Source organism: Akebia trifoliata, chromosome 15, assembly GCF_017979445.1.
Source record: "Akebia trifoliata isolate Shusen 1 chromosome 15, ASM1797944v1, whole genome shotgun sequence".
Lineage (NCBI taxonomy): Eukaryota > Viridiplantae > Streptophyta > Magnoliopsida > Ranunculales > Lardizabalaceae > Akebia > Akebia trifoliata.
Genome location: NC_141389.1, coordinates 5,080,543 through 5,103,817, shown reverse-complemented (window position 1 = coordinate 5,103,817; position 23,275 = coordinate 5,080,543). Strand labels below are relative to the sequence as shown.

The following is a 23,275-nucleotide window of genomic DNA, read 5'->3' as shown; positions in this document are numbered from 1 at the left end:
TCTTCTTAGAGTTTTCCAGTGAAAAAAACATATTTATAATGTCGATTTTTGCAAAAATCAACGTTATAAACCTTTTTAGAATTTTTGCGCGATTGCTACGAAAATTCTAGCTTTGTAACGTCATTTTATTTTAAATCTGACATTAAAAATCTAATAGCTAGTGCCTCCTATTCCCCTCGGTGTAGTAGTGTATAACAACCTCAATTTTCGTGCTAAGGATTTAGCAACATCCAGGCTAAAACGCCAAAAATTGATTGTTTTCAATTATTTCTTATTTCATAACCATAGTTAATTACATTCACTTTCATAAAATTTTATTTTTGTTTTGGTTTGTTTTTAATTATTTTGTTTTTCTATCACTTAAAAAACAAAGGCCAAAGTGAGCCCCACCCAAGGTCAATAACTTGGTATATGATAGGATCTCGGGCCAGACCTGGGCTTGATTTATTTGGAAAGCACTGCCCAATTACTGTAGTGGTTTTTTTAGGAAATTCACGTAAGTAGGGGTCTCAATGGGTTGGTTCTGGTTTGGTTCCCAAGGAACTTATAACCATTATATTTATTTCAATTCTAATTCTTGTCGGTTTCGGGTCCAATTCCAAAATAAATGGAACCGTAACCGCCAAGAAAACATGGGTACCCATTGGTTCGGGTTTTAAGAATTGAATGAGAAAAAAAAATATTTCAAAGCATTATAAAACTTTTTCCCTTTCAAAAAATTTGCATATTATCTACAAAGTTATTAATTTAGTTACAATTTGTTACAATGAAGATATAAGTTAATGTTTTTTTTCAAAATAAAAGAATTAAACCGTTAGAAAGAGAGCTTTTTTAAAACTCAAATTGATAATTTATGGGCAAAATTGAAGAACTTTATATAACATTCATTAATTTTAAAATAAAATAAAAAACCTTTAATCATCTATAATATCAAAAGAAATGACAAATAAATCGGTTCTAGGTATTTGTGGGTACCTGTTGGATAGAACCTAATAGTTCCAATTTGGTTTCGATTAATTAAATGCGAACCCATTGACACCCGCACAAGTAAGTCTTCCAAATTCTGGATTTTGGCTAATATAACGTAAATGGTATGCTGCTGAATATCTGTGCCAATTATTCTGTGTTATATATCAGTGGGTATGTTATGCGTGTAGATTTCAACATTTTTTTGTTTATAAATGTAATTTTTTGGATTGTTACTTTTTAAAGTTTATTTTAATATTCCCAAGGCCTTCGGAACTTTTTTTTACTCCTTTTTAGGTTAAATGCTTATTTTGTAGTTCAACCTGACAGGCTAACTCAAAAACTCACTGACTTGATAGGTGCAAGAACAGTAGTTTTTATTCCTCGTAGTTTGTGTAGGTTTGTATCTGGAGGGAAAAAATCTACGATTCTGAGGAGTACATGTCACTTGAATTTTTGACTTACCGCCTTGTCAGGTTAAATTACAAAATCATTACACTTTTAATTTATTTGATGGAGTAAAACACATTCTATTTAGTGTAATGATTTTGTAGTTTTTTGAGTTACCTGTCAGGTTGAGTTACAAATCAGCACTCTTCTATTTAAGCTATATTACATACACAAGTATCCAATGATAACCGTAGAGAAAATTACAATGAAAAAAAAAAAAAACAAACAAACAAACTATGAGCGAAACTTAAATCTAAACTCAACGTAGGAGTGTTCATCTACCTATTGATGGGTTCTATCTTAAATAAACATTCTCTTAATCATTTGCAACTCCATGAGCACATCTTTGAATTCCATTCGGTCACCTACCGACTCTGCAGAACATGCAACTCCAATTCTAAACATGGAAATCAAGTATTCTCGCATTTCATATACTGTATTGTATCTTTGATTTTCAAAATCATTGCTAGCTTCATTATGTTCTTCTACGCATAAGTGCGGATCCAAAATTTCCATCAGTCGCCCATTCAAAGCCATTTTGGAAAATTGCATCAGTTGGCCTTTTTCCTGTTAACATTTCCAACAAAAGTATTCCGTAGCTGTACGCATCTCCTTGTGTAGAGACCTCAGTACCCATACCATACTCTACAATCCAATATATATTATCTAGTCAAGTATTAAAATAATATATATATATACATAGAACTTGAAAATTTTCAACATAAATGAAATTCATACCTGGAGGGATATATCCAATGGATCCTTTTACAAGTACTGAATTGGTTTCAATTTTACCGGAATTGCTTGCATTTATAGCGAGAATCTTAGCTAAGCCAAAGTCACCCACATGAGCTATCATTTCGTTGTCAAGAAGAACATTGCTTGGCTTTAGATCACAATGAATAATTTGTGTTTGACAATGATTATGAAGATAATCCATTGCACAAGCAATGTCGATTGCAATGTTAAGTCTCTGGCCAAGGTTCAAGTGTCTCGATTGAGGCCTCTCATCTGAATTTGGATGCAACCAATTTTCTAGACTCCCATTACGCATGAACTCAAAAACTAAAGCTTTGAAATCATTACCACTGAAGTCCATACTTGAGCATGCAGTTATGATTTTGAGTAGATTTCGATGCCGGGCTTTTCTTAAAGCTTTACACTCAGTAATGAAACTCTTGGAAGCTCCTCGTACGTTAAGGTTGAGTAACTTCACTGCAACAAGTGTCTCATCTAGATGAAGAACCCCTTTATACACAGACCCAAAATTTCCCATACCAATCAAGTTGGCTGAAGAAAATCCATCTGTTGCTTTATGGAGTCCATTGTAAGAAATCCTTTTAAAAAAGTCACCCAAGAAAAATGTGGAAGAAGATTTCTTTCTTGGCTTTCTCATCCAATAAATAACAAGAAAAGATGCCCCCACAATTGACAATACAAATATTATCATACCAATTGTCACCTTCAGAGCAAGAGATGTTCTTCTTTGCTTGGATTTCTTGATGGGACATGCAGGTAATTGAAGTTCTGGGATGCCCCCACAAAGTTTAATATTCCCAGAAAATATAAATTCACTTGCATTTTGAAAGACACCCTTTATTGGTACCTCACCCTCAAAATTATTGAAAGACAGATTTAAATTTTTTAAAAAGACTAGGTCTTCTAGATCTTTAGGAATTTTTCCAGATAAGTTATTACGCGAAAGATCTAAATCTTGAAGATTTTTCAGAGAGCTAAAAGATGAGGGGATGGGTCCTTGAAAGAAATTGCCAGACAAAGAAAGTTGTTGTAAGCTCAAACAACCACCAAGTGTGCTAGGAATTTCTTGATACATATTGTTCTCAGAAACATCTAGCACTTCAAGATTTTTCAAGTTACCCACTTCCAAAGGTAGGGACCCAGTCAAAGAATTATCAGCTAAGAGGAGAAACAGTAACTGCGACGATAAACCAAGAATGGTTCCATTAAGGTTATTTTTTGAAAGATCCAAAGCTTGTAAAAGACGATAATTCTTAAAATCTGGAATGATGCTTCCTACTAAGAAATTGTTTGATAAATTGAGAAAAAATACATTAGTGTTGTTCCCTAGGGAGTTAGGAATATATCCTGACAATCTATTTCCACTTAAATCCAATATTTGCAACTTTTGGAGCAACCCAATGCCCTTGGGAATGCTACCGGTGAGAAAGTTATTCCCCAAATCTAGTATAATTAAGTTAGTGAGGTTTCCAATTTTAGAAGGAATGCTTCCGAATATTTGATTTTGTGTTAGATCTAGTGAAGTGAGTTGATTGGACAGATGGGTTATAAAATTCGGTAGCTTACCTCCAAAATGATTTCCACCGATAAACAACGATTGTAGCTTAGTGCAGTTGGTCAAGGAATTTAGAAAATTCAAATCATTTTCTTTCCCACTTCCTAAATAATTGGATTCCAAACTTAGATACTCAAGGCCATTTAGGTTTCCTATCTCAATTGGGACTTTTCCAGAAAAATTGTTTTCACCAATCTGAAACCTCTGAAGTTGCGAAGCATTGAACAATGATATAGGAATGGATCCAAAAAAATTATTTTTTGCAAAGAAAAATAATTTAAGATTGGGAAGATTGAGGCCTATCTCAAGTGGAAGATTGCCAGTTACTTAATGGCTTGTACTACTTTGTGCCACCAATAAAATCTACATCACCTACCAAACCGGTCACTTATCATGTGGATTCCACACCAAAAATTCCATGGCACCAGCGGTTAGGACATCCCTCCAAGGCACCTTCACAGTTTTTGAGTCATGTTATTCCTTCATTTGTATTTAAGTCTCAATATTCTTGTGAAACTTGTCATTTGGCTAAGCAAACACGGCTATCTTTTCCTTCTAGTACTATTCAAACTTTACAATCTCTTGATCTTATTCATTGTGATATTTGGGGACCCCTTCATACTGCAACTCATACAGGGGCACATTATTTTTTAACCATTGTCGACGACTACACTAGATTCACTTGGACATTCCTAATGAAATTCAAGTCTGAAACACAAGGGTTATTAAAAACCTTCATTTCTTTTGTCAATACTCAGTTTAATTGTCAAGTTAAATGTATTCGAAGTGATAATGGTTTAGAATTCACATCCATGAAATCATATTTCTTCAATCTTGGCATATCATTTCAAAGTTCTTGTACATCAACACCTCAACAAAACGGTGTAGTTGAACGAAAGCATCAACATCTCTTAAATGTTGGCAGGGCCTTAAGAATTGATGCTAATCTTCCATTGCAATTTTGGGGGGAGAGTTTGCTTACCGCCACCTACCTTATCAATCGTCTTCCTACCCCTGTGCTACAACACAAATCTTCCTATGAAATGTTGTATAACAAGCCACCCATTTACTCTAACTTGCGAGTTTTTGGATGTCTTTGTCATGCAACAAATCTGCACCCTACTAATAAATTTGATTCTCGTGCTCGAAAATGGATATACATGCTCCAACTTGAGGGGGAGTGTTAAGATTTGTTGAGATTTGGTTAACTATAATTTTGGAAATAATCCTTACTGTTTATATTTAGGAATTTGTAATCCCTTCATTCAAGGGAATTAGTTGAGATTTTATTTTCTTTCCTTGCTGTTCAGATCATGATTTGATCTTATATATGTGTATATATTGTAGCCTTTTGACAGAGAAACATAATAACAAAAACACAGCTTTCTCAATTCTTATTTTGTCAGAACCTGACATTATACCCATCAGAATAACTGCCAATGGTTCCACAAGACCTGCCAATATAAACAGTTTGTGGACATCAATACATGAATCATGAATCAGTCAAGGAGGAAACGCCCGAGAACACCTACACTTGGACACTATCTTGGATTGAAAAGCACAAAAGAGGCTGGTTAGTCTTTCTAGATAACGAGTGTACTTTCATCATTAGTTTTTATTAAGCCATACTCATCTCTTTATTTTATTCTTTGTGGCAGGTTAGCGTGTTAGGTATCGTAGTGGCTATGACCGTTATGACTATGGATACTGAAGGTCTCCAAGGCGTGAACCCTATAGTGGGGGCCGTGATTATTATTCTCTGGGTGCTCAACTTATGATTATAGGTCAAGAAGAGACCGGTCTATGTCACATTCTTATTCTCCTTATGAATTATGATAGCCTTAGGAGTTGTGGTCTTCGTTGTAATGTATACTCCAGGTAAGGTTGTGAAAGCGCCCTCGATCCGCGGGGTGCGTGGATCCGCTTTTGACCCTTGAGGTTTGGGAGTCGCCACCTAGTTATTGTGGTCTAGGAACCAAACTGACTCTAACATGGATAACAAGAACTAATCTACCATAAAAAATCTGAATTCGGGGATCATGTTACGGGGTTGGAAGGTGTTAGGCACCAACCCCGCCCGGCCAAAGTCGGTCTCTACTAACTTCCCAAATATATCACATTGCTAAAAAACCTAGATAAAAATAAAAATAAAAAATTTCATACCTTTCCGATAGCAAGGATTTTGCTCCCTCAGATCTGGCAAAAAGAGCTCTTTGTACTATAGTCCCTTGCTTCGTTCTGTCTCCGGATTTGACTTCGGATCTCCTAGATTAAGGTATCTCCTTGTTTCTGAATCTGAACTCTTCAAGTTTGTTGCGGATTAGGGGTGTTTTTGGAGGGATTTTAGGTGTTTTCTAGACTAAAATTGAAGGGGGGATGTTAGGTAAGGAGTTGGGGCTCCAAAACTAGGGTTTATGGGGGGCTAGGGGAGCTTCTAGACCTACTTCTCTTAGGGTTTATGATTTGATACGAAAATAGGGTGTGAGCACCTCTATTTATAGATGTTTTTAGGGGTTGATTTGGATAGAGTTAGTGTTTAATTAGAGATCTTTTAATTAGAGTTGTGTTTTAGTTAGAATTGTTTTAGGTAGAATTGTGTTTTAATTAGAATTGTTTTAGGTAGAATTATTTTTTAGTTAGAACTCTATTAGATTGAGTTATTATTTAATTAGAACTCTATTATGACTTTTGGTCTTATTTGATTGACTTTTAATGTTTTGACTTTAGTCTTAATTGATTGACTTTTAATATCTTGACTTTAGTCTTGCTTAATTGACTTTAATTTTGACTTTAGTCTCACTTGATTGACTTTAATACCTTGACTTCAGTCTTGCTTGATTTACTTTTAATTTTTGGAGAACCCCCTTCCATTATTTCTTTAATTCTTTGGACCCCCAAATGGAGTCCTTAAAGAAATATCCCACGAACCCTCAACAATTTTGCCTGAGAGTCCGATTAATCGATTTTTTAGGTTCAAAATTTTAAATTAATTTCATTAATGTTTAAATTTAATTATTTAATATTTTATTTATTAATTTCGAAATTTTTTATCATGAAAATTATGAAATTACCGTTTTGCCCCCGGAGATGACTTTTCACGTTTTAAGTTGGTTTTTTATGTTCCAGGATGTTTTAGAATCGATTTTTCATAAGGAATTCAATGAAAATGTTGGTTTGTGTCATTTATGAAAATTTTTATGTGAAATGATTGTGAACTTTATGAGGGGCATTTTCGTAATTTTGTCGAATTCTGTTAAAATTGGTGAAATGATTTATTTGGTTTTGATTTGTTATTTTATGTGTTTGAGAGAGTTTTCCTAATCGTAACGTAGGCTCTAGGGTTATTTTGAGGTTAGGGGTCTTTTGGTAATTTGTTCAATTTTTAGTGATTTTTATCGTAAAGCTTCTTTTTGTCTGAAAGATGATGATTTCTATATTTCTGGGATTGTATTTTCCTAGCGTAGCGTGGTTTCTAAGGTTTTGTCAATTCGAGATACCTCATCCGGATTTTTGAAACATATCTGGTAACAAAATAAAACAATGGAATACACATCCATCATTGGGAATCATTGCAATCGGGTTGACGAGTTGATTAATCAGGCGAGTGCAAAAATGGGGTGTCTACAGGTTGTTCCTTTGGTTTTGGAGTTGTCCTGGTCATAGGTCCGTGTAACAGTAATTGGGACACTTTTTGATAAGGAGCAAAGTAACATTGAAATTGACTTCGATTCACAGATTGCTGAAGTGGATGTGTGTACGGAGCCATAGATGCTTTTTTGTCGAGCTACAAGTGAAAAGCATTTATGGTTATGTACACACCACCACATCAGCAATGTGTGAATCAATGTCAATTCGAATGTCACTCCAGCACGACTCTTTTGATAAAAACATGAACAACTTTCTTGTGTGTTTGAATTTGGTGCTCCTCATAACTCCAAACGTATATTGGGTTCTCATCTTTGTAAATGATCTGCTGTTGTTTATTGCTTGCTTCCATTTCCTTACATTTCTTGGTCTTGGATTTTCTTGAAGATCTCATTTGTGTAAACATTATTGCTGCAAGTTTAAATGGAGAATCTGATTATTGAATGCAGGATTATGGACTAAGCTGGTTGTATTATTTCTATATGGGCCTTTTCCTTGAAGGGTCCTCCCATGCCTTGATCACAATGTGTAGTTGCATTGTATAGTATTTTTTATGTTTATTTGCTTGCACTAGTGGGACAATCATTTTCTTAGGTGACTGGGATGGAAAATCAGTTCCTTGTCTCAGTGGAAAAGAAAAAAAGCAAGTTATTTGGGAAAATGATTATCTTGACACTCTACTCCTGGTAGAATAAAAATCTCCCTCTTGGTCTTGAATAATACTATACAGCCATTTCTGATTCTCTAGAACTCTATACCAAGGCACCTAACCCATCCTAACCCTTGCTTGCCTAGCAAAAAAACAAAAACATTTCTTTGTGTACAATATATGGATGGATATGATTTGTCTTGGTTTTTTGGCAGGTTTGTATTTAGGCTTATGGACAGATAAGTGTTCGTATAAGATGGACTACCAACTGGTCTAACTCAAAGAAATGATGATGGCTTATCAAGGGCAACGCCTCTTGTTATAACTGAATTTTTGTGCAACTTTATGTCAGAAAAGTGGGTTTGAACTGCTTTTCATTTGACCACCCTTGTCTACTATATTTCATTGGGATTTTGCAAATGATTTGTAGTACTTTTTTTGTCACAAATCTTTTGCTGAAATTTCTTAAGAATTTAGGCAGTCCATGCAATTTTTTTGCAATGCAAATCATTTGCATCATGTAACCAAGCAGCAGTAAAATTGATTTCAGAAAATTATTTGCATTTGCAGTTCAAATGAAAGGCAGTTCAAACCCACTTTTCTGACTTGAAGTTGCACAAAAATTCAGTTATAACAAGAGGCGTTGCCCTTGATAAGCCATCATCATTTCTTTGAGTTAGACCAGTTGGTAGTCCATCTTATACGAACACTTATCTGAGAGGTTGGCTATAACAAATCCTGCAAAAACCTAGATTACATGGGACCCATTATTAGGTTTCCTTTGATTGAATAATACTATACAGCCATTTCAGATTCTCTAGAACTCTATACCAAGGCACCTAACCCATCCTAACCCTTGCTTGCCTAGCAAAAAAACAAAAACATTTCTTTGTGTACAATATATGGATGGATATGATTTGTCTTGGTTTTTTGGCAGGTTTGTATTTAGGCTTATGGACAAACAGGTTCAGGAAAAACACATACCATGATGGGTAGGCCAGAAACTCCAGAGCAGAAAGGACTCATACCTTGTTCTTTGAACAGATATTCCAAAGTAGCCAATCCCTAGCATCCCAGGGCTGGAAGTACAAGATGCAGGTTACCCATTTAATTTTTACAGTTGAATCTTTTTCTGTACATTTGATTAAATAAAGGCATGCCTGTGGTGTAGATATATTAATGCAGGTTAACTTTTTTTCTTTTAAAAATTTGTAAGCATCTATGTTGGAAATATATAACGAAACAATTCGCGAAGTATTTTAGACAATGGTGGGGCTGGAAAGCAATACACAATTAAACATGAACCCCACGTTAACATGTGCTGATAGGTCTCATTGAGATTGGCACCACCATGAACCCCACTTTAACACATGCTTAGAGTTCTTTGAATTTTGTGCTCTAAGATATATCCTTACCATTAGATTTTGTGTTTCAACAGTCAGGATTATGTGATTCTTAGTTTGTTTTCTCTTTTCCATGGATCCCAAATCATCTCTTATTTTGGGGGTGCAAATAGCAGCTCTCATTTTTTATCCTACACTTGTGGGGAGTGGGTGTAGCTCAAGGTTGTAGGTGCTTTAGTTTTTAGTCTAATATCGGAAACCTATAAGAAAGGTGAAGAGAAAGTTTAAAACATACTTACATGGACAAGGTCAATGGACGATCAAGAAGGTCCATGGCCTACGCTAGCGACCTCCATTGCACTTTGGAGGGGTGCTCTAGAACTAATATTTCACCTATTCGTTTGAAATATGAAGTCGTATATGTACTAATGCATTCAGGATCGGTATTTCTTGACATCAACAACATTTATCAATGATGTTTACTCTTTGAATGGATACTTCCTTTATTAACATGACATCCCACAAACCTGGGTAGTTTGCTTGCTCTCCATTTCAACATTGTTTGACTATGACAGTCAATTTCGTGCAGTTAGACTTTTTCTATTACTAATAATCAGATTTAAGTGCTGGAAAGGACTGGATGTCTTCTTATTGTTGTATTGTTTTGGGCATGCATATATATTTGCAAAGTGAGTGCCAATACTGTTTTGTATATTATCACAAGGCTTTTTAGTATATTAACCATATACGAATCTGGTTTTCCATTGTATTTTATTATCTGTAGGATGTCCACGGAAATGGTTGTATTGCCATAAAAGCAACCTTTATATTGGAGAAGATGCATTCTAGAGGATTAGATTCTTTTGTTATAAGTTCTACCTCTGACTATGGTTCTTTTACCTTTTTTATTCACATCCACTCAACAACTCCTGTGTTTTTCTAGTAAATCAAACAACTCGTTGTTGTCTCGCCCAAAATGTGTCATTATTATTCCCATAACTTATGATGACAGGTATGTGCATGGTGATGTAAAGCCAGAGAACTTTTTGCATGGTCTCCTAGGGACCCCTGAAGAGAAAAAACTGTTTGTAGTTGATCTTGGGTTAGGTAAACATATTCTTTTAGTTTTGGGCATTTATATACCAGGAAATATTTCATGCTGTGTATCTCTTGCTTGATCACATTTCTTTGGGTATCAGCCACTAAATGGAGGGAGAATTCAACTGGTCAGCATGTTGAGTATGACCAATGGCCAGATGATTTCAGGTATACTATATGATTTGTCGTTATGTTCTTATTTTTTCAGTTTAGAAGTTGCTTGTTACATTGGACATCACTAATCTTTTGTTCCTGACAATTCCATTTTTGCAGAGGGACAGTGCGCTACGCTAGTGTGTATGCTCGTCTAGGGAGAACTGGTAGCAGGAGAGATGGCTGTGAATCTCTTGCATACACTTTCATTTTGCTTCTTCGTGTTTGCTTGCCTTGGCAAGGATATCAAGTAAGCCCTTTCCAAGTTTTATCAGATGTTCATGCCATGCAATCTTTATGCCATGCTTACCTTCTTCTCTCAGGGAGAAAATAAAGGTTTCCTTGCATGCAAAAAGAAGATGACGACATCTCGGGACACTACGTGAAAATCCCAACTTTTTCTAAAAAAATTTGTTGGGCCTGGCCCGTCGAATTTTAAATCCGAAATTCCGCGGCCTGTGGACCACGTTTTCGGTCCATCACACTCACTCTCTACCTCTCTCTCTCTCTCTCACTGTTTCTCTCCGTCTTTCTCTCACAGTCGATCGATCGACTTCTCACTCTCTGCCTCTCTCTCTCACTGTTTCTCTATCTCTCTCTCTCTCTCACACTAAATCGATCGACCTCTCCATTATTTTCTCACAGTCGATCGATTTCTCTCCCTGTCTCCCTCGACCTCATCTCTAGATCGATCTCATCTCTGGAGTATGGATCGATGTCATCGTTCAATCGCTCAATTTCTGATCACTCGAAGTGATCTCTCGATCTCTCAACATTGGAAACGATGGAGTGATCTCTCAATCTCGAAGTGATCTGTTCACTGTTGTTTTTTAAGGTGACTCTCTCTCTCTCTCTCTCTCTCTCTCTCTCAGGTTGATGGATCCATAGCATTGTTCAGATTGATGAGGACGAGATCTAGAGTTTTGGATTCCACAAAATATATTAGTTTTGATTTTTTGTTTCCCAAATGTGTTAATTTTACATGAAACAAAACCTAAAAACAAATAAAATTTTGATTAAGGATCCAAATGATTTCATAGATTTGAGTGTTTCGATATGATTAGATCTGAATTTTTTCATCATTTTTTTTCTTTCTCCTTGGATTCAACTAGATATTCTCTGGTGAGATTTTGAGAAGTTATGGTTTGTTTAATCTGATTATAAAACGGAGGGAAAATTTTCTTTGTTTAGCAGCTTTAGAGCTCTTCAATCTCTTAATTTTCTTTACTTTTTGATGTTGCAGGAAGCATGTGAGACAGAGAACAGCTTGGGGAAGATCTTTGTTTCACGATCTGAAATGGTACAGATTTTGGATTTTAGCTTTTTTTCAGATTTTAATGTTTCTTGTTAATTTTGAATTTAAAATTTAGAATTTAGAATTGATAGATTTTATGAAAGTAAACAAACTTTATTTAATAAAATTTGCATTGAAAAATACATCATAACTCTACTATTGTCCATAGTAGTTATGTTTTCATTCTCCCAATGACCATAGTTTGATTGCATTTTTTGTATTATTTATAAAGCTTGACTAGTATCACCAGTCTTACTATGTTACTCATCACCTCCAATTAGTTCCAACAAATAGTTCTTGATCAATAAACGCCCCTTCCAATTTGAGCTGAGTTTACCATTGTTCAGCTCTTTGGTATGCTTCAAATTACGAGAATTAAACTAGGAGTCCTAAATAGTAGTTGAGTTAAACTAGGAGTCCTATTCTAAAATTAGAAGTTCTAGGAGTTCTATTCTTAAATTATATATGCTGTAAATTCCAGTCACTTGGACTGCCGTGTGCCCTAAACTGTCTAATTGGGGATCATCAAAAATTTCAAAAGCTATAGCCATCAAATTTCACTTTCTAAAATTAGTGGGCTTTGGCCCACCGAATTTTCTTGTTAAAATTTTCAGTTTTCACATAGTGGCACCTTCTCCACCATGGTCACAACAACCAACACGAACTTGACAATCATGGAAATAATGCTATTTCCATGCACCTACCAATGCAGAATCAACATCATGAATCAAATTCAGTCAACAAATCATATGACATTCCTGCGAATCCAATGCTACTTGTCGCTGAGGTACAATTAAATCTTGTAGAGGTCAAGCATACAAGATTACCTTCAAATATAGATTTTATTTGTGAACAAGTCCCACTCCAAAACAACACGTATACATTCAGTTTTTATTCGACTGTGATGAGTTTGTTGGGGTTAATATAACTATAATGCCTCACCAAAGTTTTAGCATGAAACTTGTGCATAGATCATTGAGCATAGGATCCATAGATCATCACTTGTTATCATAATATATGGTAGCTAATTAGTACTCTTAACCTTCGTGCTTGCAGGATATGGTCGACAATAAGAATTTGATGTTAGACAAATTGAGTAAGGTGGACTTTGAAGATGACACGTGGAGTATCTACCAGTCTCAGCTCGCCACGTGGTATAATTAAAAAATGCCCAACGATATAAGTGCCGTTTCAATTTAGAATTTTAGATAATCTTTGCTTCGCCTCTGTTACTAAAATCTCTCTCTCTCTGTCTCGTAGTAATCTTTGTGTAAAAAGCTTGAAAGAAGTTTAAAGATGGCCGACGAACAGACCCTGACCTGTATAGACATACTATTGGCGATCATCCTACCTCCTCTTGGAGTTTTTTTAAAGTTCGGTTGCAAGGTTAGTAACTTTTCGTCTTTTTCTATCTTCTGATCTGATCTCTCTGTTCCAGATCTGTATAATTTCTTTCCTTTTCTCTGCTTTTATTTTTATTTAAAAAAATAATAAAAATTTCTCTTTGTTTCTGTCTGATATGGTGGTATTTCTGACTGAGTAAACAAGTTGAATTTACTTCACTTTTGTCTGAGTGAAGAGATCTCAATCTTTCTCTCTGTACATACGCCACGCCGATGGATTGAGCGATTTAAAAACCAATAGAAAATTTGAAACTTTTCTTTTCTTTAATGGTTGTGATCGCAGGTGGAGTTCTGGATCTGCCTCGTGCTTACGATTTTTGGATACATACCTGGAATCATCTACGCTAATTAGTACTCTTAACCTTCGCGCTTGTAGCTAATTACTACTTTATTGTCAGTTGTCTATAGCTTCGGCAAAATTTTCGATCTTAACAAAGAGGTTCATATGTATATTAATTTTTGGTTATTTAGTTTAATTTGAAGCTTGTTTTATGATTTTTCTTTTTCTGATTTTTTTAATTATTATTTCGTTCATTGTGATTGGTGAATTAGAGGACCGTGCTATTGTTTGTTAAACCTCCAAATTTGACGGTCATACTCTATGGATTTTTTTTGTTTTTTTTGAAGCCCATTCTCTAATAATTTGATAGTCCAGGGCCGTCAAAAAAAATTTCTACAAGAGAATATTTGACGGGCATATTTGATAGGAGGGTCCGTCAAATTTCTCAAAATTTGACGGGCTAAGACCATCAAACATGGGCCTTTTTCACATAGTGGGAGACGCTGTGTTGCTTCTGCCCAATGCCATTGAGACAGTTCGTTGAATATGCGGTGAACTTGATATTTGATGAGGAACCTAACTATGCTAAATATATTTCCCTCTTTGATGGAATCATAGGCCCAAATCCAGATATCAGGCCAATTAACATAGATGGAGCTCAGAAGGTAACTTTTTAACTTTTCTCTCTTATATTTTTCTGGTTGGTTACCATAGTCTTTTGGAAAATCAGTTTAGGTTGCTAATTTGTGTTTACCTTTTATCAAGCTTATATGCTAGGTTGTTCATAAGTGAGGTCGGTTGATGATGTAGGCAGAGGAAGACGAACAACCAAGAAAGAAGGTCCGGATGGGGATGCCCGCAACACAATGGGTTAGTGTATACAACGCCCACCGGCCTATGAAGCAAAGGTATACTTGCCTTGAATGACACATTATCCTCTATTTAGGTGATATAAAGAAGACAAAAACTTCATGTATCGTTCTCATGTTGTAGGTATCACTATAATGTAGCTGATGGGAAGTTTGCCCAACACATTGAGAAAGGAAATGAAGACAGGCTATTTATCAGCAGTGTGGGTTCTTGTTCAAATCTATGGGCTCTGATTATGGATGCAAGTACTGGTTTCAATGCCCAAGTTTATGAACTCTCACCCCATTTTTTTCACAAAGTGAGTACTTGCTTTGACCTTCTTTCAAACCTAAGGCAATTGTCTAATAGAACCTCCTACTACTCATTGATGCGACAATCACATTTGTATTGTTTTCAAATCCCCTTGGTTTGGGAAGGATAGTTCATGATGGGAGAAATTTGATGGCTCTAAACTGTCGAATTGGGGATCATCAAAATTTTCAAAAGCTATAGCCATCAAATTTCACTTTCTAAAATTAGTGGGCTTTGGCCCATCGAATTTTCTTGTTAAAATTTTCAGTTTTCACATAGTGGCACCTTCTCCACCATGGTCATAACAACCAACACGAACTTGACAATCATGGAAATAATGCTATTTCCATGCACCTACCAATGCAGAATCAACATCATGAATCAAATTCAGTCAACAAATCATATGACATTCCTGCGAATCCAATGCTACTTGTTGCTGAGGTACAATTAAATCTTGTAGAGGCCAAGCATACAAGATTACCTTCAATTATAGATTTTATTTGTGAACAAGTCCCACTCCAAAACAACATGTATACATTCAGTTTTTATTCGACTATGATGAGTTTGTTGGGGCCTAATATAACTATAATGCCTCACCAAAGTTTTAGCATGAAACTTGTGCATAGATTAACAGAAGTAAAAGGAAGTAGATGAATTAAAAATTGTATTATGAAAATTGTGTGTCACTTACAAAAGGTTTACATTGATCTATATATAAACATCTAACCAGCTGTATAAACTGAATTAGTTAAAACTAACTTTCTTACAACTGTGACAATTAATCAAACCAACTTAACCAATTGTATAAACTAAATCAGTTAAAACTAACTTTCTAACCACTTTGACAACTAATCAAAACTGATCAAACTAACTTAACCAACTCTATCTAAGAGCCCCCCTCAAGATGAAGGTCGAGAGAAAACATTTAAGACATTCATCTTGGAAAGTAAGAAGAGAAATGGAGCAACTCCAAGGGCCTTGGTGAACAAATCTGCCAGTTGGTTGTTAGATGATACATGCATTGTGCGAATGGAACCTTGCAGTATCTTGTCACGAACAATGTGACAATCTATTTCTATATGTTATGTGCGTTCATGAAAAACTGGATTTGCAGCAATTGAAAGAGCTGCTTTGCTGTCACAAAATAGTAAGGCTGGTTGAGGATGATGAATTCGAAAATCCTTAAGAAGGGAGAAAATCCAAGTAATTTCACATGTTATTGATGCCATGGAGCGATATTCTGCCTCAGCAGAGGACCTGGAGACAGTAGCTTGCTTTTTAGATTTCCAAGAAATTAAAGAATCTCCAAGAAACAAGCAAAAACCAGAAGTTGATCTTCGAGAATCAATACAGCCGGCCCAATCACTGTCACAAAAGGCCTTCAGCTGAAAACCAGAAGTAGCAGGGAAAAAAATTCCTTGTCCTGGAGCTGTTTTTTGATATCGAAGGACCCTGTGAGCTGCATCAAGATGTGGTTGTCTTGGACTGTCCATATATTGACTTAAGATTTGGACTACAAATGAAATGTCAGGCCTTGTGATTGTCAAGTAAATCAACCTGCCAATTAATCTTCGATATACAGTGGGATCAGAAATAAGATCACCATCTTCACGAGAGAGTTTCAAATTGGAGTCCATTGGAGAAGAGGCAGGCTTGGCTACTAATAAACCACAGTCTTGAAGAATTTCAAGAGTATATTTTCTTTGACAAAGAGAAATCCCCTGTGAATTGCGAGCAACTTCCAAACCAAGGAAGTATTTGACATGTCCTAAATCCTTAAGCTTGAATTTGGAATTTAGAAATGTAGTAAGAACATTGATAGCATTTAAACTATTACCAGCTATCAGAATGTCATCAACATACACAAGAAGCACAATATAAGAATCTCCTTGTAATCGAGTAAACAGAGAGGAATCAGCCATTGACTGTTGAAATCCATGCTCTAAAAGGACATTTGAAAATTTAGAAAACCATTGCCTTGATGCCTGCTTTAAACCATATAATGATTTTGTGAGCTTGCATACACGACCTTTATCTTTGGAATCAAAACCTGGAGGTAGTTCCATGTATACTTCCTCAGGTAAATCTCCATGTAAGAAATCATTATTCACATCTAGCTGTCGAATGTGCCATTTCTTAGAAGCAACTATGGCCAACATAGTTCTCACAATAGTGAGTTTAGCCACAGGAGAAAAGGTTTCAATGTAGTCAATTCCATCACATTGATTGTAACCTTTAGCAACTAAACGAGCCTTATATCTTTCAATGGAACCATCTGAATTATATTTAATCTTATAAACCCATTTACATCCAATGGGAATTTTTCCAGGAGGAAGATCCATAAGAATCCAGGTTTTATTTTTCTCAAGTGCATCAATCTCATTTTTCATTGCCTCACGCCATTCTGCATACTGAACAGCTTGTTTAAAGGATTTTGGTTCAACATTAGCAGAAATTGACATGCTAAAAAATTGTTGTTTGGATGAAAGTTTTGAGTAATTAAGAACTTGAGAAAGAGGAAACTTAATACCTGATGTAGAATCTGATTTGTCTTGAAGAACAGATGAGAGTGATGTAGATGGAATAGATACATTATGATGAAAGTTCTGCAAGTAACCTGGAATTTTTCTAATTCTAGAAGACTATCGAGTAGGAACATTAGATGGTGATGAAACAACAGGAGGTAGTGAAATAGGAACTGCAGGAGGTACTGATGAATGAGGTATAGCACAATGTTCAAAATTTTCTGTTTCTAAATCAGGAACAGCAGTGGGAAAAACAAAGCAACCATCTGAATTAGATGTTAACAGATTAGAAGCATAAGGAAAAATGTGCTCATAGAAAACCACATTTCTGGAAATGATGGTTGACTTAGTTGAGAGATTAAACAATTTATAACCCTTGGTTCCTGAAGGATAACCAATGAAGATGCATGGAATTGCATGAGTATTAAATTTACTTCTAGACCTGTCAAGAGTAGAAACATAGCAAAGACTACCAAAGACTCTAAGATGAGAGTAGTTTGGTACTTTTGAAAATAGAATCTGAAAAGGAGATTGGTTAGATAAGAGAGGTGTGGGAAGTCTGTTGATGATATGAGTTGCTGTAAGGAGACAATCAGCCCAAAAATGTAAAGGTAAATGAGCTTGGAATCTTAATGATCTAGACACATTCAATAAATGCTGATGTTTCCTCTCAACTACAGCATTTTGTTGAGGGCATTCAACACAACTTAATTGATGGATGGTGCCTTTGGAACTAAAAAAATCATCCATACAAAACTCTAGACCATTATCAGTACGAAAAACTTTGATATTAGAATCAAATTGAGTTTTAACCATTTGAAAGAAAGATTGGACAAGTGGTCGAGCTTGAGCTTTGGTATGCATAAGATGTACCCAAGTGAATCTTGAGTAATCATCAACAATTGTTAAGAAATATTGACAACCAGTAAGGGATTTAATTGCAAATGGTCCCCAAATATCACAATGCACCATATCAGAGATTTTATTTGATTTAGAAACACTAATAGGATATGGAAGCCTGCGTTGTTTAGCAAGAGGGCATATTGTACAAACATTATTTTGTTGAACAGAAATTTCAGGAATGAAAGAAGACAACAAGTGTAATCTGGAAGATGATATATGACCTAACCTATAATGCCATAGATCATCCAAAACATTTTTAACAGAATGTACAGAAATCTTAGGACTAGAAACAGGAAGAGATAAAGAAGAAAATTGAGATGGTTGTTGCAGTAGACAATATAGCCCATTCCTTTCTTTACCCACTCCAATCGTTCTCCAAGGAATTAGAGTCTGCAAAAAACAAAAAGTATCAAGGAATATGAAACAACAATGAAGAGACTTAATGAGTTTGCTGGCAGAAATGAGGTTGAATGAAAAAGATGGTACACACAAAACATCAGTGAGAATGAGAGAATCTGATATACGAATAGTACCAATATGTGTGACTAATGCAAGCTGACCATTGGGAAGTTTAACATGAGTAGAAATGGCAGCAGTTATGGTTGTAAATAAAGAAACAGAACAAACCATATGGTCTGTAGCCCCGGTATCAATAATCCATGAGAGATTATGATTGAGTGAGATTGCAGCATTGAAGCAATTGGAAGAATAAAAAACAGAATGTTTAATATTCAAGGAAGATATACCTGACATCTTGGAAATAAGATGATCTTCAGGAGTGTGTAAATTGCCTACTTGATGCACAGATGCATGAGGAGCATGTGAATTTGCAGATGGTTGAAGGTGGATTATTGCCATGATTTGTTGAAGCTGCTCAGGAGTTAGAGACAATTGAGGAACATTGGAAGTCTGATTTTCAGATTCAATGTGATTTGCAACTGGAGGAGCAGACCTATTCTTGGTAAATTTATACCCTGGTGGATAGCCATGAAGCTTGTAGCACTTTTCAACATTATGGCCAAGAATGCCACAGTGACTGCAAAGAGAACGATTCTCCTTCTTGTTAAAGGATTTGCTGAATCGTTGAGGTGTTGAAGATGCTGGAGATGCTTGGCTTAGCAATGCAGTGGTATTGTGATTGAAATATCCAACTGAAGAAGAAACTTCACGTTGACGTTCTTCTTGAAGAACAAGGGAGAATACTTTGTTTATAGGAAGCATAGGATCATACAATAATATCTGGCCTCTTATGTGTGAAAAAGTATCATTCAAGCCCATCAAAAATTGCATGACATATTCTTGTTGCCTTGTTAGATTACAAGAACAACTAGGAACAGATTGAACAGGCTTGTATGTATGAAGCTCATCCCAAAGAGCTTTGAGTTTAGTGTAATATACACTTACAGAGAGGTTCTCTTGAGTAAGAGAAGAGATTGACTTCTGGATTTGAAAAATCCTAGGGCCATTACTCTGAGAGAAACGTTCTTTGAGATCCATCCAAACATTTGCTGCAGATGTGATACAAATAATGCTGGCTGCTATATCCTTTGTAACAGAGTTGAGGATCCAAGAAGATACCATTGTGTTGCATCGATTCCATGCCATTTTTTATGCTACATCATTGACTGGCATGCTTAATGATCCATCAACAAAATGAAGTTTGTTCTTCGCAGTCAGAGCTATCATCATAGATTTACTCCATGTGTGGTAATTTTCACCATCCAGCAGTTGAGAAACAAGGATGGAACCAGGACTATCACCATTATGAAGATAGTAAGGACTGGATTGATCTCCATTAAGATATGGAGTTTCAAAAGAAAATGAATGCGAAAAGGAAGAATGAGGAATTTCACCCATTCTTGAAGAAAACTGAGAATTTGCTTAAAAAATGTGCTCTGATACCATAACAGAAGTAAAAAAGGAAGAAGATGAATTAAAAATTGTATTATGAAAATTGTGTGTCACTTACAAAAGGTTTACATTGATCTATATATAAACATCTAACCAGCTGTATGAACTGAATTAGTTAAAACTAACTTTCTTACAACTGTGACAATTAATCAAACCAACTTAACCAATTGTATAAACTGAATCAGTTAAAACTAACTTTCTAACCACTTTGACAACTAATCAAAACTGATCAAACTAACTTAACCAACTCTATCTAAGATAGATCATTGAGCATAGGATCCATAGATCATCACTTGTTATCATAATATATGGCAGCTAATTAGTACTCTTAACCTTCGCGCTTGTAGGATATGGTCGACAATAAGAATTTGATGTTAGACAAATTGAGTAAGGTGGACTTTGAAGATGACACGTGGAGTATCTACCAGTCTCAGCTCGCCACGTGATATAATTAAAAAATGCCCAACGATATAAGTGCCGTTTCAATTTAGAATTTTAGATAATCTTTGCTTCGCCTCTGTTGCTAAAATCTCTCTCTCTGTGTCTCTTAGTAATCTTTGTGTAAAAAGCTTGAAAGAAGTTTAAACATGGCCGACGAACAGACCCTGACCTGTATAGACATACTATTGGCGATCATCCTACCTCCTCTTGGAGTTTTTTTAAAGTTCGGTTGCAAGGTTAGTAACTTTTCGTCTTTTTCTATTTTCTGATCTGATCTCTCTGTTCCAGATCTGTATAATTTCTTTCCTTTTCTCTGCTTTTATTTTTATTTAATTAAAAAATAAAAATTTCTCTTTGTTTCTGTCTGATATGGTGGTATTTCTAACTGAGTAAACAAGTTGAATTTACTTCACTTTTGTCTGAGTGAAGAGATCTCAATCTTTCTCTCTGTACATACGCCACGTCGATGGATTGAGCGATTTAAAAACCAATAGAAAATTTGAATCTTTTATTTTCTTTGATGGTTGTGATCGCAGGTGGAGTTCTGGATCTGCCTCGTGCTTACGATTTTTGGATACATACCTGGAATCATACGCTAATTAGTACTCTTAACCTTCGCGCTTGCAGCTAATTACTACTTTATTGTCAGTTATCTGTAGCTTCGGCAGAATTTTCGATCTTAACAAAGAGGTTTATATGTATATTAATTTTTGGTTATTTAGTTTAATTTGAATCTTGTTTTATGATTTTTCTTTTTATGATTTTTTTAATTATTATTTTGTGCATTGTGATTGGTGAATTAGAGGACCGTGCTATTGTTTGTTAAACCTCCAAATTTGACGGTCATACTCTATGGATTTTTTTCGTTTTATTTATTTTTTTTGAAGCCCATTCTCTAATAATTTGATAGTCCAGGGCCGTCAAAAAAAAAATTCTACAAGAGAATATTTGACGGGCATATTTGACAGGAGGGTCCGTCAAATTTTGAGAAATTTGACGTGCTAAGACCGTCAAATATGAGCTTTTTTCACATAGTGGGAATCTCTGTGCCAATTATTCTTTTAATTATAAACTTACTTGCTTTGCCAAAAAAAAAAGTGTTATATATCAGTGGGTATGTTATGTGCGTAGCTATCAACATTTTTTTTATAAATGTAATTTTTTGAATTGTAACTTTTTAAAGTATATTTTAATATTCCCAAGGCCTTGAGAACTTGTCTTACTCCTTTTTTTTTTATATATATATAGCTATAGTGAAAAGAGATTAGAGACTTGAAAAAAAAATCTTGAATTAATAATTTCCTATTTAAATCAGTAAAGCAAGCCCTTTAAGCTATATTACGTACACAACTATCCAATGATAACCGTAGAGAAAATTACAGAAAATAAAAAAAAAACAAAAACAAAAACAAACTATAAGCAAAACTTAGATCTGAACTCAATAGGAGTGTTCATATATCTATTGATGAGTTCTATCTTCAATAAACATTTTCTTAATCATTTGCAACTCCATGAGCACATCTTTGATTTCCATTTGGTCACCTACGGACTCTACAGAACATGCAACTCCAATTCTAAACATGGAAATCAAGTATTCTCGCATTTCATATATTGTATTGCATCTTTGATTTCCAAAATCATTGATAGCCTCATTATGTTCTTCTAAGCATAAGTGCGGATCCAAGGAACTTCTAACCATTATATTTATTTCAATTCTAATTCTTGTTGGTTTTGGTTCCAGTTCCAAAATAAATGGAATTGCAACTATCAGAAAAACACGGGTACCCATTGGAATTGTAGGGCATTTATGTAGATGAAGAAGTTACCTATTATGGTATGTAAAGAAAATACTTGAGTGGGACTACCTAGATTTCAAAGAGATAGTATTTTATAATGATTGGATGCGTATTGAAGATTCAAATGGGTATGTGGTTGATCAAGAAACAAATTTACAATATATTAATATAGAGAGATTGATGAGAAATACAAAAGTGGACGTGAACTATTTATTCTTGCCTCACAAGCAATTTAAGTTTTTTATTGTAAGGATCAAAATCGACCTACGGTAGCTTGGCACGTGATTTTAGAAGCTCTGAAGAGATTGAACAAAGATGTAGATGCTTATGAAGATCCTCTAGTATTTACGGTAAGTAACGTGGATACTTTATCATTTGTCCTTAAAGAAGTTATCTTTGAAAACGCTGATGAAATATATATTTATGAAAAGTAGTATGTTATAATTGTACTGATATACTTTTATTTCTTTCAAATGCAAATTCATTATTGATATTGTATAATATTTCTACTTTGATTGCTATTTAACTCACCATTTGATTTATTGGTTTCATTATTAATCTTATTACTTTCAAATATTTATACTATTTTTTTAATGTTATTTCATACAGGCATTATATCGTCAACAAAGGATTATAAGAACTCATCGATGGAGGATTCTGACAGCTAGTCGACATTGGATTCTAACAGCTCGATACCCTTGATTCCTACACAAGATAGTCATCAGAGCTCGTCTAGTACATGTGCTTCAGCTTTAGATCCACACTCATCATTTGGTTCACACCTCCATCTAGAATTTAATTCTATGGGGCAATGTATTGGGAATAATTCGATGGACCCATCGACACATATAGGTCGTTATGCAATGGCACATGTGTTACCCTTCTATTCTTCTTGGAGGAAGGTACAGACGGAGTTGCTTGAGATTATTTGGCGTCTTCTCCA

The 23,275-nt window shown here is 35.2% G+C and overlaps 3 protein-coding genes and 1 long non-coding RNA gene across 9 annotated transcripts in view; 3 read left to right on the top strand and 1 right to left on the bottom strand.

Annotated features, from left to right (window-relative positions):
* LOC147384043 (uncharacterized) overlaps window positions 1–23,275 on the top strand; it is a 134,241-nt gene that overhangs the window by 22,737 nt on the left and 88,229 nt on the right. The window lies entirely within an intron of this gene.
* On the bottom strand, window positions 1,892–9,918 carry LOC147384050 (putative LRR receptor-like serine/threonine-protein kinase At3g47570). Its single transcript, XM_086426163.1, has 5 exons — window positions 9,895–9,918; window positions 9,009–9,089; window positions 3,742–3,934; window positions 2,155–3,450; window positions 1,892–2,061 (listed from the first exon to the last, which is right to left on the bottom strand). Exons 1-5 carry the CDS (start codon window positions 9,916–9,918, stop codon window positions 1,892–1,894), a joined length of 1,764 nt encoding a protein of 587 aa, XP_086282289.1.
* On the top strand, window positions 7,798–13,959 carry LOC147384049 (hydrophobic protein LTI6A-like). Of its 2 annotated transcripts, XM_086425648.1 has the most exons (4): window positions 7,798–9,122; window positions 12,969–13,066; window positions 13,173–13,298; window positions 13,599–13,959. In XM_086425648.1, the coding sequence occupies exons 3-4, from the start codon at window positions 13,209–13,211 to the stop codon at window positions 13,665–13,667; spliced, it is 159 nt and encodes a 52-aa protein (XP_086281774.1). In that variant the 5' UTR covers window positions 7,798–9,122; window positions 12,969–13,066; window positions 13,173–13,208; the 3' UTR covers window positions 13,668–13,959. The 2 variants fall into 2 exon arrangements, with proteins under 2 accessions (XP_086281774.1, XP_086281775.1); XM_086425649.1 differs by lacking the exon at window positions 7,798–9,122 and having other exon boundaries at window positions 12,786–13,066.
* On the top strand, window positions 9,222–21,280 carry LOC147384048 (casein kinase 1-like protein HD16). Of its 3 annotated transcripts, XM_086425645.1 has the most exons (10): window positions 9,223–10,474; window positions 10,567–10,633; window positions 10,739–10,868; window positions 10,942–10,994; window positions 14,095–14,260; window positions 14,406–14,503; window positions 14,589–14,763; window positions 15,123–15,197; window positions 20,443–20,772; window positions 21,073–21,280. In XM_086425645.1, the coding sequence occupies exons 1-9, from the start codon at window positions 10,255–10,257 to the stop codon at window positions 20,539–20,541; spliced, it is 1,083 nt and encodes a 360-aa protein (XP_086281771.1). In that variant the 5' UTR covers window positions 9,223–10,254; the 3' UTR covers window positions 20,542–20,772; window positions 21,073–21,280. The 3 variants fall into 3 exon arrangements, with proteins under 3 accessions (XP_086281770.1, XP_086281771.1, XP_086281772.1); XM_086425646.1 differs by lacking the exon at window positions 15,123–15,197; XM_086425644.1 differs by lacking the exons at window positions 20,443–20,772; window positions 21,073–21,280 and having other exon boundaries at window positions 9,222–10,474; window positions 15,123–15,425.

Bases quoted from the DNA above. Each gene is read 5' to 3' on its own strand.
- LOC147384048 (XM_086425644.1), top strand. From the start codon at position 10,255: ATGGTTCTTTTACCTTTTTTATTCACATCCACTCAACAACTCCTGTGT. The intron at 14,504-14,588 runs GTATACTTGCCT...CTCATGTTGTAG, and splicing joins CACCGGCCTATGAAGCAAAG to GTATCACTATAATGTAGCTG. The intron at 14,764-15,122 runs GTGAGTACTTGC...CTACCAATGCAG, and splicing joins CACCCCATTTTTTTCACAAA to AATCAACATCATGAATCAAA.
- LOC147384049 (XM_086425648.1), top strand. From the start codon at position 13,209: ATGGCCGACGAACAGACCCTGACCTGTATAGACATACTATTGGCGATC. The intron at 13,299-13,598 runs GTTAGTAACTTT...TTGTGATCGCAG, and splicing joins TTTTAAAGTTCGGTTGCAAG to GTGGAGTTCTGGATCTGCCT.
- LOC147384050 (XM_086426163.1), bottom strand. From the start codon at position 9,918: ATGGAGAGCAAGCAAACTACCCAG. The intron at 3,451-3,741 runs GTAAGCTACCGA...ATTTCTTAGTAG, and splicing joins CGGTGGAAATCATTTTGGAG to GAAGCATCATTCCAGATTTT. The intron at 2,062-2,154 runs GTATGAATTTCA...ATTGGATTGTAG, and splicing joins CATTGGATATATCCCTCCAG to AGTATGGTATGGGTACTGAG.